This window comes from Pseudonaja textilis, chromosome 3 (assembly GCF_049901715.1).
Source record: "Pseudonaja textilis isolate UNSWEBS1 chromosome 3, rPseTex1.2, whole genome shotgun sequence".
NCBI lineage: Eukaryota > Metazoa > Chordata > Lepidosauria > Squamata > Elapidae > Pseudonaja > Pseudonaja textilis.
The window spans coordinates 536,546-554,611 of NC_141992.1; the positions used below are offsets into that span (position 1 = coordinate 536,546).

General features: G+C 59.6%; 1 protein-coding gene across 1 annotated transcript; it reads right to left on the bottom strand.

The window, feature by feature from the left end:
* Positions 1–1,445: 1,445 nt before the first annotated feature.
* PCIF1 (phosphorylated CTD interacting factor 1) lies at positions 1,446–11,355 on the bottom strand. The gene is made up of 16 exons (XM_026721769.2): positions 11,220–11,355; positions 9,407–9,548; positions 9,172–9,296; positions 8,918–9,061; positions 7,903–8,030; positions 6,176–6,330; positions 5,951–6,098; positions 5,768–5,851; positions 5,291–5,390; positions 4,260–4,422; positions 3,931–4,103; positions 3,735–3,821; positions 3,441–3,625; positions 3,208–3,301; positions 2,952–3,127; positions 1,446–2,304 (listed from the first exon to the last, which is right to left on the bottom strand). The coding sequence occupies exons 2-16, from the start codon at positions 9,528–9,530 to the stop codon at positions 2,076–2,078; spliced, it is 2,115 nt and encodes a 704-aa protein (XP_026577554.2). The 5' UTR covers positions 9,531–9,548; positions 11,220–11,355; the 3' UTR covers positions 1,446–2,075.
* Between the last annotated feature and the right edge of the window lie 6,711 nt (positions 11,356–18,066).

Consider the following 18,066-nt stretch of genomic DNA (forward strand, 5'->3'; position numbering starts at 1 on the left):
GAGGGTTTCATTCACCCACGGACAGACATCGAGCCCTCTCCCAAGACCTGGGGGGCTGCCCCAGAGAGGAGGGGGGGGGTCAAGCTATTTTGTAAAGCCCCCCCGAAGGCCAGACAAGGAAGAACAGATGGAAACGGAACAAGGAGAGATTCAACCTGGAAATAAGGAGAAATTTTCTGACGGAGAGGAATTCACCAGTGGAACAGAGATTTGCCTTCAGAGGTTGTGGGAGCTTCATCCCTGGAGGCTTCCAAGAAGAGATTGGACTCCCATCTCTGTCAGAAATGGTCTAGGGTCTCCCACTTGGGTGCAGGGTTGGACTAGATGACCTACAAGGTCTCTTCCAACTCTGTTAATCTAGCCTAAATAATTTTGCCAACGTGTGAATGTCCTGCCCTCCCTGGATAACAAAATGAAATTTCCACTGGCTCAGGGCCTCCATGGGCTTAAAAGAGGATATTTTGGGCCAGCATCAGAGCTCGATGGGCCACTGGTCTCCCCGCCCCTGGGGGAGGGGGAAATCTTTGCAGTCCGATGCCGCTTGCATTTCAAAGCCCCTTTTGTTCTGGGGGAAGGGGCTCCCTTCCTCCTCCCCCTGCATGGAGTCTGTCGGTCCTTTGCCAGGGGTGGCTCAACTGGCCTTGGAAAGGCCGCTGGTGGGATGAGCACCTGGGACCCCAACCCACAGGGACCCACCAGGCAGGAGAGTCCCGGGGTGGGTGGGGCGGGGGGTCAGGGCTGGGAATGCAACCACGCAGCCCACCTAAAGGGTACCCACCCCACCCCTGGGCACTGAAGAGGGGGCCTCTGGCAACGCTTCCTCTTGGAAGACCCCCGCCAGCTTTCGGGGAGGGGCTGCCTTCCACCCGCCGAGGCCTGAGCCGAAAGCCCCTCAAAGGTCCACCCGGGCCGTCCTGCAAAACGCAGGTGGTGAGGCGGGAGGTCGTCCTTGACGTACGACCGTTCATTTAGCAACCGTTCTAAGTGAACAGCAGCACCGGGGGGAAACAAGACGTAAAAGGGGTCAGGACTGACTCGGGAGCTGTCCTGCTTGGCCCCATTGCGGTCCTAAGTCCAGGACCGCCTGCCTCTGCCTTGGGGGGTTCTGGGACCGGATGGGCACTGCCCAGATTCCCTCCCCTTGGGTCCTGGGCGAGCTGGGCAGCCACCCAGCCTCCGTGTCAGCCATGGGGAGTCCGTGGAGAGGCCTGTTTGACCCCCCCCCCAAAAGACCTGACCTCGTGCTGCTCCCCACTGGGCTCCCCCAGCCCGGAACTGTGGCTGACGGGAGGAGGAAGGAGGGAGCGCTGGGGTCCCAGAAGGAAATGGGGGGGAGAGCCTGGCATCTAAGCCGGCCGATGGGCACATCAGGCCAGAAGGTGCCACGCCAGGTGCCAACCGCTAAGGCCACGGCTAAACCCCCCAGAAAAGCCACCAGTCCAGGGCAGGTGATAATGCTGGTTTTAATGTTCCTAAGAACTAGAAACAAAATCCAAAATAGACATTTTTCCTTTGCTCTTCCATCCGTAAAAGTCATAAAACGATTAGCATAGTTAAATTAAACCCTTTAAAAAAAAGAGAACAAAAACAAAAAAAAAACGCCCCCAAAGGAAGCCAGGAGCCTCAGGTGGAAACAAGACAACGACCAAAAGGGCCGCCCAGGCCTGCCGCTCGTGCGCACCCGAGTCCTCGGCTCTGCGACGGCCAGTCAACGGTGCCGGTGGGAATAGGCCCCGGGGGGGCCCTCGGGGAGGAGGAGGAGGAGGAGGAAGGGGGGGAGGCCACGAGGGCAGTCACCACCACAGGGACACGTATTTACACGACTGACGGTGCACCGGCACCCCCCACCCCGCCTGCTCTCCCCCTTCTGTCGTGCGGGGGGCCAGACCAGCCCCTCCCCAGGCTCTCCTGCCCCGCCCCCTCCTGGCCCGGCTGGGGAGGCTCGGCCAGGCAGCAGGCGCCTCTCTGCTGGGCCCAGCCCAGGGCACCTGCAGCTCCCCCGGAGGGACCGCCGGCCCCGGGCCCCTCCCCTCCCCTCCTGCGGCCACCCCTCCCGGCCTCTCCGCTGGCCGCCCTCAGTTGGAGGTGGGCTCCCGGCTGGTGCTCTGCTCCCGGACCGGCTCCGGGTCCTTGTCCGGGGCGGGAGGGGCGGCCGGGAGGGTGGGCTGGGTGCGCCTCGAGTGTCTGTAGGCGGAGAGCAGCTCCTGCAGGCGCTCCGGGCTGGGCTCCCACTTGGAGAAGCCGGCGCTGTTCTGCAGGAAGAGCACCACCGTGTTGTGCACGGCCTTGTAGTACATCTCCTCCCTGCAACGGCAGAAGGACGGGGCTCAGAGGCCCCTCCGCGCCCCCGGCCCCGGCCCTCCCCTTCCGCACCCAAGGCAGCGCTGGCTCTCCACGGGGCAGGAACCGCCCCCCCTTGCACCTGGACCCAGAAGGCCGGCCGGCCGGAGAGCGCTGGGCCAGAGGCCTGGGAGTGTCCGCTGGGCAGACGGCCCACCAAGTCCACCAGGCCCGGCCGTGTGTGTGTGTGTGTGTGTGTGTGTGTTTCTGGCACCCCCTTCCCCCTGGGCGCTCCCTGCAGGGAGTCCCACAGCCAGGGCGGCCTTGTTGGGGGCTGCCCAGGGACCCCTGAGACAGGCTACGGTTCCAGGGGGAACTGTGGGAGGGGGAGCAGGGGACGGCCCACCTGGAGGCTCCCAGCCAGTCTGGCTGGGGGAAAGGAGGCCCTGGGAGCGGGGAGGGGAGCCCCCAGGGCAGCTGCTCCCCAGACCCGGGAGGGAATGGGGAGGGAGGGCGGTTGGTCTAGTGGGGAACGAAGGAGCCGGGGAAACTGGGGGCCCAGAGCCGGCTCTCTCCCAGCCCACCTCGCAGGGCTGTTGCTGGGGGGAGGGAGGGAGGCGGCAGGGCTGGGAGGTTCCGCCCTCCGCTGGGGTCCCCCCCGCCCCGCTTACTTCTTGCACAGGTGCTGGGAGCCGCTGCGGTAGTCGTGGTCGAAGGCCGGCAGGACCAGCTGATGCCGCTTGAAGGGGCTTTGCTCCATGCGGGTCAGGGCTGTCGGCGGGGGGTCCCGCCACTCCGGGATGAAGACGATGAAGGACAAGGGCTCCCCGGAGGCCTCCAGCAGTTTCTGGGGCGGAGGAGGGAGGCAGCAAGGCTGAGCCCCGCCCTTGCCCCCCACGGGCCTCCCCCGCCCCCCGCAGGCCTTACCTCGAAGTGGGTCACCATGGCGTCCATCAGCTCCTCGCAGGAGGGGGGGTTGGCCTGGAAGGAGCCGCTGAGGGGGAAGAAGTCCAGCCAAGGCCTGCAGGGGCGGGGGAGAGAGGAGGCGGTAGCCCAGGACGGCCAGGACCCTCCCCGGCCGAGCCCAGCAAGGACGCCCAGCGGGCTGTGCCCCGCTCCCTCCCCTCCGCCCCTCCCCAGGGGTGGTGGGGGGCGCTCACCCTCTGGACCCGAAGTAGCCGTCCGTGTCCGGGAAGGCCGAGCAGTATTGCTTGAAGTAGCAGTTCAGCGGGGAGGCGAAGCACTCGAAGGTCACCCCAAAGAGCTTGTGGAGGACTTCGAAGACGCGCACCGGGAGCGCCCTCTGCAGGCCGGTGCCCTCGTAGAGCCCGACGCCAAACATCATCTGGGGAGGGGGACGGACAGGAGCCCGCTGGGAAGCAGGGCGGGGCCAGGCCGGCGCTCCTGGGCCCCTCCCCGCCCCACCCCACCCGCCCAAGCCCAGTCGGCCGTACCTGGTACCTGTGCAGAAGGCACCACACCCTCGGCAGGAAGTGCTCAAAGCCGGAGTCGTTGATGCAGCTGTAGCGGTAGAGCAGCCACTGCGAGGGGGGGGCGGCAGAGGGGGGCTCCGTGAGGGCAGCCCGAAGGGGAGGGGCCTCCCTGACTCCAAGCCCGCCCCCCTCCCCCCGGTCCCCGAAAGCGGCGCACCAGCTTGCTGAAGTAGCTGCGGCTGACTTTCAGCACCTCGCCCTTGTAGCGCACGCAGACCAGGCTGCTCTCCACGTGCATCTCCGCGCTGGGCAGGGGGGGCGACGGGACGGCCAGCCGCACCGGGTAGCAGTAGACCAGCCGGTCCTGAACGTCGGGAGGGTCCACCTCAGCTGGGGAGGACGGGAGGTTAACTCCAAGCGCCCCAACCGAGAGGCGACCGAACCAGAGCCCAGAATCTGTCCCACCTCAAGGGAGCCCTGGCTCAGCCCCTTCCCCCCGCCTCCCTCCCCCGGAGAGCCCCCGAGGGCCCCCGGCCTGGAAGCTACCGGAGATGCTGTGTTCCTTGAGGAGAGCCAGGTGCTTCTCGCGAATGCGCTTGGCGTACTCCAGGGAGATGTGGTAGATCTTGCTGCAGATGCCCTCCACCGAGTCCTTGGCGGCGGCGGAGACGTGGGGGCCGCACTGCTTGCGCAGGTGCTCCAGCCGGTCCTGCGCAGGGGAGGAAGCAGAGGAGGCCCTGAGCAACTCCTGCTGTGGGGCCGCTTCTCTCCCGGGGGGGCAGCGAGCTCACCTGACAAGGGTGAACCGCTGAGGAGGATGCCAGTCTCTCACCCAGGCGAGTCCAGACCTGGTGGGACTCGGGCAAAACTGGCTCCTGGCAGCCTGAAGGGGCGTAAACCTGAACCGGAGACCCGGTGGGGGCGGGGAAACGCAGAGGGAGGGCTGCAAAGCACCGTGTGAAGACGCTGAGGAGGGCGCCCCTCGAAACGGCAGCTTCCCAGAGAAGCGAGGGGAGTCTAACTGCTCCTCTTACTGGCCCAGAAGGGGGGAGCAGGGAAAGGGGGCCAGGCCCCTCCTGCTGCCTTTGCTCGACAATAAATCCGCATTTTAGCAAGAGGTCTGTACTAAAGATATTCCCAGGCATTTTATCTTGCCAGTCATGGCCGACTTTAGGAGCCGGTGCCACCTCTGCTTGCGAAGCCCAAGAGCCGCCGTTGTCTAGAAGCGTTTCCGTGGCCAGAATGACACCAGCAGGCGGTGTGTGGCGAAACGCGGACGCTGTTATTTCCCCACACGCTTTTATGCGCTTCTTCCTCGTCTATTTGCATCTGGACTGCCAGCTGGGCAGGAGCTGCAGCAAGTGACGGGCACTCACTCCGTCCGGCGGCACTCGGGTCTTCAACGGCTGAGCTCGAGGCCTTTCACGGCCTCGGCGTCACCACCCCAGCCCCGCAGGTCCCGATACTCAGAGGACCTACGTCAAATACGGCCCATCTGCCCCTAAAGGGAGGGCTCCAAACCAGCCCCGCCCCCGCCTCAACTTTCCCCGCTTGCCTGGAGAAAGAGGCCAACCCACCATGTAGTCCTCCTTGGAGGCCGAGCGATCCCGCCGCAGCCAGCTGAAGGTGTCTTCGACGTTCCACTTCACCACCTTCCGGCTGTCTGGAGAGGCGCTCCTGCACGCCGAAGGAAAGACCTGCGGTCAGGCTCCAAAATGCGAGGAGGACAGGCGGCGATTCTTCCCAGCAGGCGACCACCCAAGGGAAGCACACCCCCCCCGGGAACGGATAGGGAGGAGCCGTCTTCACCCTCTTTCTCCCACAGACTCTCTGGGCTGAGTCGTTTCTTGCTCCTTTGGAGAGCAGCCCCCGCCCCTCCCTCTCCTGGGAATCCAGACCACCCTCCACCACGCCTGCTGACCCTGGGCCCACGCTCTGAAGGTCAAGCAGCCGATTTGACCGGCGCCTGGAGGGGCTGGTCCTGGCGCTCCGGCCATCTCTTCTCTCCAGCCCAGTTCCCTCCAATCTCCCAAAACAGCTACATTTGCTCCTACCTGGACTCAATGAGCCGCTTTGCAGCTTCCGCATATTTGAAAAGCAGCCGCTTGGCTTCTTCTCGGAACTTGATTCGGGACAATCTGTGGGGAGGCAGAAGAAGGGGAGGGCTGAAGTTTGGGCTTCTGGGGAGGGGAGGGGAGGGGCAGTCCCTCCCACCCGTCGCCTCTTTCCCGCCGTACCTGATGGGAATGTCGTTCATGATTTCTCGGAACATGGACGGAGACACAACGGGCTCGCAGTCGCTGGGCAGCAGAGGGTCCAAGCCCTTGTCCACCACCTTCCGCTCCAGCATCCACCGGTTGAAGGACTCCCGGGGGGGATCGATTCCTGAGGGAAGAAGCCGGGCTCAGCCCCCAAGGACCCCTCCCCCAAGGCCCACCGAGGGGGGGAGGGGGAGCCGCTACCTTCCCGCTGCTGACAGAGCTCCCGGTAGTGCTGCCGCAGCTTCAGCATCAGCTGGGACCGGAGCAGCTCCACTTCCGGGTGAGGGCTCAGCACTTCCAACGGGGCCCGCTCCTTAATGACGGCGTTGGTCTGAATGTCCAGGTCCCAGTAGACTCTGCCGGAGGAGAGGAGCCCAGTAAGGCAGCCGGGCCTTCAAGCGGCTTGCTCCGCCCGCCCGAAACAAGCCGGGTTCTGCAAAACGCCCCAGGGCCGATTCTGCAGTTCACGGGCTGTGGGAGTTTACAGGGAGGGGACCCACGACCCCAACCGCGGGCTGGGCAGGGAGGCCCCCTGGAACGCTGCCTGTTCCTTCCTGGTGAATGGATCCTCATTAAACCCTGGGCTGGGCTTTGGGCTCCGGAGTCCTCCCTGCTCCACAGTCGCTGCCGCTTTCTTGGCAACGTCCTCCAGAAGCGGCTGCTGTTGGCCGCTCCTTCTTGGGGCTGTGAGAGAGGCCCAAGTTGCCCCGCTGGCACCTTGCCTTCGGCGAGACTGGAGCTTAGAGCCACCCGGTTTCCAGCCAAGTGCCTCCACCGCTACCCCAGCTGGCTGCTAGCGGAAGCACTTCTCCCGAGGCCCACCTATTGTGGCAGAAATGCTGCCCATCAGAGGCCGGGATGCCTAGCTGGGCTCAAGCAATAAACCAGACTCCAGGTTTGCAACTGACAACTGGAAAAACAGGGGAACGTTTGAACTGAAGGGAAGGCGCACCACGACAAAACACGATGGTTTCTGCAGAAAGAGTTTGAAAAAAATAGGCAGAAACAAGGTTTTTGTGACAGTCAGGGATGGCCCTGCCAGGGAAGGCTCTTCACAGGCGTTTGGCCCAAAAGGTTCGGTCAGCCTCCCCACTTAACTGGTCGATATCTTCAGGGGGGTTAATTGTCATTTTATTTGAAAAATGACTACAACAATAAACAAACTAGCATAAACCCAAAACAGAAAGAGGGATAAAGACTAATATAAATTATAACAAAAAGCAGACCGTGTAGAAAAGTAAAACAGAGAACAGAAAAACACAGGAAAAAAATATCTTAAAGAAAAAAATATACAGGAAGAAAACACAGAAAAAACAAGAAACAAAATAAATGACTCTTCATCACAGGAAACACAAACCTTTTAGTATTTTAGTAACACATCTCTTTCTCTTAAAATGCAATAATCCTTTTGTCCATTAATTTAGTTGCCGCTTTTAACGACTAGAATGGTTTTTAAATCTCAAGCGTATATTATTGTTCCTGTAAATTGGGGCGTCCAATCTTGGCAACTTTAAGACCCGTGGACTTCAGCTCCCAGAATCCCCCGGCCAGCATAGCCGGGTCTTAAAGTGGCCACGGCTGGGCTCCCCCGCTGGGTGCATTTCGGTGTTGATCTGCCTGGAAACCCCGCTGAGCGCTCTACGCGGGCAGGGCTTAAGGGAAAAATAAATTCCAGGTGCAAAAGATCGCACACGAGGAAGATGGCAGGATTCTGCCCTCTGACGATCAACCATCCTCTCCGCCGTGCAAAATTTAACCGTCAAACTTACGCCGCAGAATAGCTAGACAGAAAACGCCGCCCAACGAGCAGGATGGGGCGAGAGGGTGGGGAGAGCTGCCAATTTCCTAAGGGCCGAGCGAGCGTCCGTTTGAGGCTGATGGCCAGCTTCGCCTCCTCCTGCCCACAAACATCCCGACGCCCGACTCACTCGGTTGGTCGCAAGAGAGCCGCCTGCCTCTCTTCGGGAGAGACGCCCCACGCCTTCAACAGCGGCGTCCCGGGAGTGCTGGAAATGTTTGGGGCTGGCTGAGCTGCGGGGTTTCCCGGCACCTCCACCTGGAAGGGAGCAAGGCCACGTTACCCCCGGGGGAGGAACCGCAGAGCTCTGGGGACTGGCTCCTCCTCGCCACACCTGCCGACCGCAGAGCAGAGGCCAAGAGATGCTTGTCGTCCACTCCTGGGAGCGCCTGAACCTTCCCGGTGGGAAAGGGGGAAGCCACGGAGCCGGGCGGCGGAGGCTCCCAGGAGGGCGATGCCAGGGAGGCCCCGGGCAGGCTCCAGCCTAGGGCCCCACCCGCTCCCCTCTCCCACCAGCCAGCGCCAGCCCTCTGAGGCGGACCACCGAGGCGGCTGACTTTGACCGGGAAGGTCGGAGGAGCAGAATCGGGGGAGGAAAAGCCGAAAAACCTCTGGACAGGCTGCGCTCGGGGACAAGGCCACCCAGAGACATTCTGGAGGGCAAGCGGGGCTCTCGGGTGGCTTCGGTCCTTTTGGGACCGGGGGCGTCACATGGGTGTGTATACCTGCCCTTTGGTGTCCCGATCAGCAGGACCTCATGGCAGCTGACAGCTGACGCAATTAAGGTGCCTGGTTTCTGGGAAAGGTAGGTTTCACCTGTAGGCACTTTAACCGTGCGTTTTATACTTCAAACTTTAGGCCGTATAGTAAGTCGGCCTTCTTTCCATTGTGACGCTTCCAGCCTAAGAGGCCCAACGGGCAGAACCTCGCAGCTGTGAAGGGGGCTCCTCTCAAGAGAACCGCTTTGGAGTCTGATTCCTGGCGGGTTTCCGTGCTCCTCTTCCTCCTCTTCCTCTTCCTCTTCCGGTGGTTTTCGCAGCCAGAGCTCCTCCCACGGCCTCCCCTGCTTCCCTCAGCCTTCGACTCCTCCTGGCTCTGCCCTCCCGAGCCCCTGGTCCCGGGCCAGAGAGGAGGGGGCTCTCTACCTTGGGCTTTTTCGCCAGGTTGCCGCTGGGCTGGCCCTCCTCAGACAGCTTCCGTTTCCACAACCTGCTTTCTGCCGCAGCGGCCGCTTCGCCGGCTCCCCCATCGGCAGGCGCGGGGGCGGCATTCAGACCCAGAGGGTCCGACTAGGAAGCCCAAAGAGAGAACGGTTAGCGGCGCCTTGGGGCTCCCCATCCCGCCCCAAGGAGCTGGGCCGGCAGCCCGAGGAATGCTCCGGGAGGCCAGCCACACTCACAATGACATCATGCTGCCCCAGCAGCGGCATCTCCCAGAGGGACTGGTTGGTGAAGCGGTTGAAGTAGTACGGCCGGTTCTCGCGCTTGCTCCAGCACTTCTCCCAGCCTGCCTGCACCAGCTCATCTGTGGGGGAGGCCAGAGCACCCAGCGTCATGGAGGGCGGTGGGGGGGTGTAGGCGGGCATTGGGGCCACCCGTGTCAGCAGTTCCCCCACAGCCGCCTCCGCGCAGTACCTGGCAAATCCTGCACCAGGCGGGCGGGTTTGGGGGAGCTCGGCTGGTTCTGGTGGGAGGTGCCAGGAGAGTGGCTCATGAGGGCAGCCTCCTCCCCGGAGCTGCCGTGGTTCTCATTGGCCATGTTGCGGCGGCATCAGCACTGGAGAGAGACAGGGAAACGGCATCAACTACGCCTCCTGCCCACAGCCAAACCCGGGCACGAGGCGAGCAACGCTGGCAGGGCACCGCTTGGCACCGTCGGGCAACCTGCTCAAACCTGCCAGCCGCAGGATCCTCCGGGGAATCCAAAATCTGCCCTTGTCCAATCGGGAGAATCCTGGCACGGAGGGGGCCGATCCCCAACACAGACCCAGCCTTCCCCAGAAGCCCCCCCCCCTCCCCGTGGCACCTTCAGGGGCTCTGAACCAACACAGCGCTCGCTCCGGGGCCCTGCGCAGGATGCGATTATTGTCGGACTCCACTAGCGCCAGGAAAGCGTGCCAAGCCCTGGTCGGTTTATCTCCCCGCTTAAGCCTGGCTCCCTGCCCTTCTCCGTTCCGGCGGCTAAGCCCTGCTCGGCTCTGGTCCTCTCTGCAGGTGGCTACGGAGGGTGGGACCCACAGACCCCTTGGGTGGGGGGGCATTTGAAGCCTCTGCCCTCTTGGGGAAGCAGAAGGGGCGCCGGGGGAGAGACGCCCAAGGCGGTGGTGGGATTTGAGGGCGCAGCTGACCCAACAGAGCAGGAACTTGGAGCCTTTGGGCCGAAGGGCTCAGGGGAGACCCCAGGGCAGCCCCTCAAGGTGCGAAAGGGCCTCATGGGGGGGATTTATTTAAGAGCCCTGGGTGGGGGGGGCACACAGTGGTCCAAATGCTGAAGGTTTGACTGGCCTTGGTGTGGGGGGGGGGGAGACACACACACACACACACACACGTGTTGACAGTTGCACACGGCTGAGAGCCGCAGGTCCCCCGTCTGAGCGCCTTGTGCAGCCCTGCAGCTGCACCCAGGGGAGCCGAGGGCCAACCGGGAGCCGCGGCTGAAAGGCCAGGCCGAGACTCTGCCCACCGCCAGCAGTTCGAGCCCCACCGGCTCCAGGCCGACTCAGCCTCCCGTCCCGCTGGCCCACAAAGGGCTGGGAAGCGGCGGCAGGTGAGCCTGAGGGCCATTGCTGTTGGCGCCCCGGGCAGGGGTGGGCTGGATGACCTCCGAGGGGCCTTCCAGCCTCATGGGGTGGGGTGGGGGAGAGGCGAAACGCCGAGGCGCCTTTGGGAGCCGGAGCCCTCGCCCCACCGCTCGCCTCTTCCGCCCGCAGGGCCCCCTTCTCGGAGGCGGCGGCGGCAACGGCGCCGCTCCCGCCCGGCACACGTGGCCGCCTCGCCCTGCGCGCCCGTCCCGCCGCCCAGGAGGCTCCGGCGGGGCTGAGCCAAGCGGAGGCGCCTTCCTGCCTCCCTTCCGGGGCGGCCGCTCGGCTCTGCGCAGAAGCGCCCACAGCAGCGGGAGCGGCCGGCCGGCCTGCCGGGAGGCTGCCTGGGCGACGAGGACGGCGGCTGCCAGGGGCTCCGGGAGGCAGCTGGCCCGGCGGGCGGGCGGGCGGGCGGGCGAGGCGGGGCGGGCGGGACTGCCGGGGGCGCCGGGCCGGGGTTGAGGGGGGGGGGGGCGCGCGCGGCGGAGGCGGGGGGCGAGGCGGGGGCGCGCCCAAGATGGCGGCGGGGGAGGCGGCGCCTCCTCATCCTCCCGCCCGCGGCTCGTCAGCTCGGAGCTTTCTGAGCCCCGTCGCCGCGCCCTTTGCTCGCCAGGGAAGGCTTCCGGGCTCGGCGTGCCGCCCCTCACCTGCGGCCGGGGCCCGGGGTCGCTGGGGGTCGCTCAGCTTCCCGCCGCCATCGCGCCGCTGCCTCACCCTGGCAGCCGCCGCCGCCATCTTGTATTCGGGACCCGCGGTGACCCGCGCGCAGGCGCCGGACACGCCCTGTGGACCGCTCTGCGCATGCGCCGCCCCGCTGGGCGCCCCCGGCCGCGCAGGCGTAGTTCCGCCTCTGGCCGATCGGCCCGCGTATATAGCGGGGTGGAGTAGCGGGGGGCGTAGAAGCTCGCGCGGGCCCCGTCGGACGCCGCCATCTTGGTTAGGCGGCCTGGTGGTGGATCTACCCGCGCGCCCTCTCGTCGGGGCGGACCGCTTTCCGGGGCCTCCAGGATCGGGGGAGAAGCGGAGTGGGGGCGCCGGGGAGTCCTGCTATCTGGGAGTGATGGGGATCCACGGGGATCTCACTTTTCATTTGAAATCAAGAATTCTCCAAGACGGGGCTCTCCAAACTTGGCCGCTTTAAGACTAGGGGACTTCAACTCCCAGAATTCCACAGCCAGCTTTGCTGGCTGAGGAATTCTGGGAGTTGAAGTCCACGAGTCTCAGAGCGGCCAAGGTTGGAGAGCCCTGCTCCAGGAGGTCTGGGGTCTTGCTTATATAAATAAAAGTAATATAAATAAAAGTTCAGTGAATCCCTTATGCTTTGTTTCCCTGGTCGTAGGAAAGAGAACATTGAGCAGCACTTGGTGTGAGAGACAGTGGCTAGAATTATTTTAGTTGGATTAGCCTATAATTTTGGGCCTCATAGGGCAGGGGAGGTTTGGGGTTGTAGACTAGCACCGTCTTCTGTACAAGACACGGAGTACTTTGTCCACTACTTCATATATTGTTCTAATCCATAAGATGATTTAATTCACCCAAAGCTTTCAAGAAGAGCCATTTGTCAGAAATGGTATAAAGGGGTTGGACTAGATGATCCACAAGGTCCCTTATTCTAAAATGTTATTGTAAAAGAAGTTCTAGAGGCGCTTTGCCAAGCCGTGGAAAAACCAACCTTGAAGTAATGCAGCCAGTTTTGGATGCCGTGATACAAAAAACGATGTTGAGGCTCTGGAAAGAGCGCAGAGAAGAGCGACAAAGATGACGAGGGAGCTGGAGGATGAAACGGGAAGAGCAGTTACAGGAGTTGGGTATGTCTAGTCTAGGGAAAGGCGGGTGACATGATATTTGAGGGGCTGCCACAAAGAAGAGGGCAGGGATCGAACTATTCCCCAAAGCACCTGAGGGCAAGACGAAGCAATGGATGGAAACTAATCAAGTGTTTATTTACCTGGGCTTAGAGCCAAGTGTACTGTCTGAATAGGCCGCGCTGGGTTTTCTCTGCATGCTGAAGTGGATCATTTATGCCAGGGTTCTCCAAACTGGGCATCTTTAAGACTTGTGGACTTCAACTCCCAACTGGCTGGAGAATTCTGGGAGTTGAAGTCCACAAGTCTTAAAGTTGCCCAGTTTGGAGAACCCTGGCTTACGCCTTCACCGTATTACACAGGCCGAGCAACTCGGGTTGAGCCCTGGTTAATTAGGGCTTGGTTAATTAGGGCAGGTTTACCAATGTGGGGAAGCCCTAGAGGAGGTCAATCCCCTCTTGGGTTGCCAGGCATAGAAATGGGAGCCTCCTGTGGCTCTGAAGCGGGGAGGGATCTCTCTGTTACCTTCATTGAAGGCTCTGCGGATTCAGAACTAGATTCAGTGGCCAAGCCAGGCTAAAAACTTTTTGGCAGAGAAGGGCCCTTCCTGGAGATGCCCTTTGGTCCTGTGCTTGGGGTGTGGGGCTTGGTTCCCTGCAAGGGTCTGAAGGGGTGGAGCAGTTACAGGTAGTCCTCAGCATACGACAACAATTGAGCCCAAAGGATTTGTTACTGAGACATTGGTTAAGTGAGTTTTGCCCCATTTTAGGACTTTTCTCGCCAGAGTTGTGAAGCATTGCAGTTCTTAAGTTACCTAGTAACACGACTGTTCAGCAAATCTGGCTTCCCCAAGGACTTTGCTTGTCAGAAGGTCGCAAAAGGGGGTCCCGTGACCAGGAGGCACCGATCCTCACAGAGAGAAACCAGTTGTCAAGCGTCTGAATTTTGGCCACGTGACCCTGGGGATGTTGCAACGGTCATAAGTATGAAAAGAAACGCCGTCTCTTTCCCCAGTGCTGTTGTAATGTCAAACAACCATTGAACGGACTGTTGTAAGTCGAGGAGGACTGACTGCTGGGGATGCACAGCGGTCAGAATGAACGCCCCACTGGGCTCAGCTTTGCACTTCTTTAAAATAAATTCTGCAGTTCAAGAAGTTACAGCGGCCGACCTGCAAGGGGGCTTTCTGAAGGGAGTCTCTGGGCGCTGAAGAACAAACGCAGGAAAAGGTGTTTTGTTTGTTACCAGAACCTTCCTGGCCTGTGTTTATTTTATGGATCTCGGGGTGAGACAGATCAAAACAGTCCTACATGAAACGATCCCACAGGGGAACAAAGAAAATTCCACAGGTGTCCCAGCCAGTAAATTCCAAAGTCCTAAGTAAACATTACAAGTGTAACTTGTTGATGCAAAAAAAACTTGTATCGGTTAGTTTTACTGCTTTGGGACATTTTGTAAAAAACCTAATACAAGTAACCTTTAATCCAGCAGATTTAAGGAATCTCTCATGAATGTTTTAATTTGGAAACAACTGGTAGATAGAAGGGGAATTTACCAAATTTGCAGATGATACTAAGCTGGCAGGAATAGCTAACACCCAAGAAGATAGGCTGAAGATCCAGATGGATCTTGAAAGACTTAAACCCTGGGCTTTATCTAACAAAATGAAATTTAATGTAGAGAAAAGTAAACTCTTACACTTAGGGAAGAAAAACCCAAAGGACCATATAGACTGGGTGAAACCGGGATCAATAGCAGTTACTATTAGACGGATCCTGGAGTCTTAGTGGACAACCAGCTAAATAGGAGCCAACATTGTGCAGCAGCAGCAGCAGCAGCAGCAGCAGCAGCAGCAGCAGCAGCCAAAAAAGCCAATACAATCCTAAATTGCATTAACAAGAGGGATACAATCAAGATCAAGTGAGGTACTAATACCACTCTATAAAGCCTTAGTAAGACGACACCTAGAGTCCTGCATCCAGTTTTGGTCACCACACTATAAAAAAAGATGTTGAGACTCTAGAAAGAGTGCAGAGAAGAGCAACCAGGATGATGAGGGGATGATTGGAGGCTAAAACATATGAAGAACGATTGCAGGAATTGGCCAGTCTGGTGAAGAGAAGGACCAGGGGAGACAGGAGAGCATCTTCCAATATTTGAGGGGCTGCCACAGAGAGGAGGAAGGGGGTCCAGCTATTCTCCAAGGCACCTGAAGGCCAGACAAGGAACAATGGATCAAAGGAGAGATTCAACCTGGAAATAAGGAGAAACTTTCTGACAGGGAGAGGAATCAACCCATGGAACAGAAGTTGCCCTTGGAAGTTGTGGGAGCTTCATCCCTGGAGGCTTTCGAGAAGGGACTGGGCTGCCACCTGTCAGAAATGGTGTAGTAGGGTCTCCTGCGTGGGGTGGAGGGTTGGACTAGATGACCTACAAGGTCCCTTCCAACTCTGTTAATCTGTTAATTTAAAATGGAAACCTCCAGGTTGTGGGGGGTGTCCTGGATGACATCAAGGGTCCCTTCTCATTTGAGGCTAGAGCATCTCCTGATGCTCATATGGTTGCTCCGTATCCACTGCAGAGAACCAGGATGGATGCTGCAGCCAAATTCTCCTCGTTGCTCACGTGTCCCCATGTGGGGCTGATGTCCGGAGACAGGCCAGCTGTTCTTCTCAGGAGGAAGGGAGAAGTTGGGAGGAGGGGGTAAAACTGCCCCTCCCCTCCCGAATGCAGCAAGGTCCCCCTGAGACTCCGGTCCCCGAGGAGCTCCAGAGACAACAGCCGCGGGTGTTGCAGGCGCCCTGGGCAAACCCGTTCCAATTTGGATATTGCAGGTGTGTGACACAACAGCCGCACAAGAGGATTCCCCAGTGGGTGGGTAACTGGGTGAAGCCCCCCCCCCCCCCGCCCGAGGCTGGTGGCTGTGCCTACCGCTTTGCCTTGGAAGGGAGAGGGGTGTGAGGAGCCTGGCCCATGCCGCTCCCCCCCTTGAGGGAGCCCTGCTCCAGCAGGCCCCCTTCTGCACTGGAGGGGCTGCCCCTTTGGAGCCTTCCTGAGGGCTAGGAGCCCCGGCAGAGCCCAGCTTGTGCAGGCAAGAGAGGCTCTTGCCAACCCTGGCGCATCTCCGTCTGGGCACCTCTGTCTTGCTCCACCTCCAGGGAGGCTGAGGAGATGGTGCCAGGGATCAGGAGGTGCCCTCTGGTTGGGGAGCTCTCTCTCTCGTGCCAGCGCTGGGATTGCCCGGATGGCTGGCGACCCAGAGCCGGGTTCTTAGAAGGAGTCGGGGGGGTGGGGGTGCGGCTGCTTCCTTCCCAGAAGGAATTCATCCAAGCCCCGGAGGCTCAAGGGGAAGAAAAGCCCCTTGGGGTGAGGAGCGACTTGCAAGCCAAGGAGCGGGTCTGCAGGGGGAGGCCACAGCTTGCAGGGAACCGGAGGCCTCCTGCTTGAGCAGGGGTTGGGCTAGAAGACCTCCCAGGTCCCGTCCGTTATTCTGTTCTATTCTTCTTCCTGGAGGACTGCCAGGCCGTGCACGGGGTTTATTGGCCCTGTTTGGCAGGCTCGGAGGGGCTCCCACCAGCAGGCAGCTGTTTTGGAGTCCAGCAGTGGGTGGGTGAGGGTGCGCTGCCATCCACAGCAACCTGGTGCAATTCTGCCCCCCACCAAGCCCCCCTGCATTTGGCTCTGCCTGCCACAGATGCAGAATAGAATAGAATAGAATAGAATAGAATAGAATAGAATAGAATTAAATTATTTATTGGCCAAGTGGGATTGGACACTCAAGGAATTTGTCTTGGTGCAAATGCTCTCAGTGTACATAAAAGAAAAGAGACATTCGTCAAGAGTCAAGAATCATAACATACAACACTTAATGAGAGTCAGAGGGTACAATCAACAATCAAATCATACTAGGAAACAGTCAATATAAATCGTACGAATACAAGCGACAAAGTTACAGTCCTACAATCACAAGTGGGAGGGGATGGGCGATAAGGAGTGATGAGAAGATTAATAGTGATAGAAGTGGAGACTTTGTAAATAGTTGAACAGTGTTGAGGGAATTATTTGTTTAGCAGAGGGATGGCGTTTGGGAAAAAAACCTGTCCTTGTGTCTAGTTGTTCTGGTGTGCAGGGCTCTATAGCCTCGTTTTGAGGGTAGGAGTTGACACAGTTTATGTCCGGGATGTGAGGGGTCTGTAGATATTTTCACAGCCCTCTTTTTGACTGCAGGATACAGGTCCTCCATGGAAGGCAAGTGGATAGTAAAAAATTTTTCTGCAGTCCTACTCAGTGCAGGCAAGGCCCCTGGGAGGGTGTGTGTGTCTGTGTGTCCATGGAGACAGGCGACCACTTGCAGCGGCTTCCACGACCTCTGGGGTGGCCAACAGCCCTGCTTCCTCCGAATCTGCTGAGGTCAGCTTGGCTCTGCAGAAGGTCCTGCTGCTTCCTCCTGGGAGCCGGCCGGCCACTCAGCCCCAAAGAAGCCCAGCCTGCCTTCTGCCCACAGCCCTGCCTTCGGTCTCCATTTCCCAGCGGGGTCGAATATTCACAGGGAAGCTATTTTAACCAAAAGGCAGGATAGGTGTGCCGTAATAACAACCATGCAGCCCAGTGTGGTTATGCTGGGATGGCCACAGATTACAGGGAAGCTTCCTGAAAATAAAAGCACCCCTGGGGAAGCCAAAGTGGCTCCCCGGGCACAGAGAGCCGAGAGCCGCGAAGGGTCCCTGGGGAAGGCTGGCACGGCGGAGGGATGGCTCTCTGGCAGGACCCAGCTGGCCAGGCCTGGCATCCTGGGAGGTGCAGGGAAAATGCTGGAAAGCGAGGCTGATCCGGGGAGGCAATCCGCGGCCTACAACATTTAGTGACCGTCCAACGTCACCACAGCACTGGAAAAGGGACTCGGGGCTGTTTTCCACACACCCCTCGTAGCAGCCTCCCCGAGGCCACACGGCCAGATTTCAGGCACCTGGCAGCTGACTCATATTGACGACAGTCGCAGTGTCCCAGGATCAATGGGGGAATCCAGGTTCACCTAACAACCATGTTAGTAACTTAATAACTGCAATGATTCACTTAGCAACAGTGGCCAGAAAGGGGGCAAGGGGGCAACACTTGCTTTAAAAATGTCTCACTTCGCAATACAAATCTGTGGTCGTAAGTCAAGGACTGGCTGTAGCTCCCACTGTAGGTTGCTGGGGATGAGGGTGAAGGGAGTCTGCTGTCCCAGCCAGTCTATGGGATTTGGGATGGTTAGTTAGGAATTATGAGCTGTCCCCTTTAAGGGAAGGCATCGTGGTAAATGTTGTGAAAGGTATCCTGGGAAATGTGGTTCGTGTCATGTGGCCACATCTACAATCCCGACTGGTCACTAGTTTGATCCTTGATGGGTCGGGGGGTGTTTCCCTCACCTTTGTCTGAATTCACGAACTCATGGCAGCTTCTTTCTATCGCTACGAGATGGGTTAGGAGATCACCATCTTTTACCTACAAGGCAGTTATGCAAAGGATTGGCCACTAAAGAAGAACTTCATCGCAAATGTGAGTTATGAGGATACCTGATGAACCAATAAATGTACTTTGTTGAGTTTATCTCTCTGCATCTGCACGGCTTACACATCCACCTCTGTGCAGAAGGCAGAAAAGGGGCCCCTCCCTCTGCTCATCCAAAGGAGAAGTGACGGCTCCCCTG

Coding starts and splice junctions, on each gene's coding strand:
- PCIF1 (XM_026721769.2), bottom strand. CDS start 9,530: ATGGCCAATGAGAACCACGGCAGCTCCGGGGAGGAGGCTGCCCTCATG. Junction 5,391..5,767: donor AAGCGGCTCATTGAGTCCAG/GTAGGAGCAAAT, acceptor TTCGGCGTGCAG/GAGCGCCTCTCCAGACAGCC. Junction 4,104..4,259: donor CAAGGAACACAGCATCTCCG/GTAGCTTCCAGG, acceptor CGTCCTCCCCAG/CTGAGGTGGACCCTCCCGAC.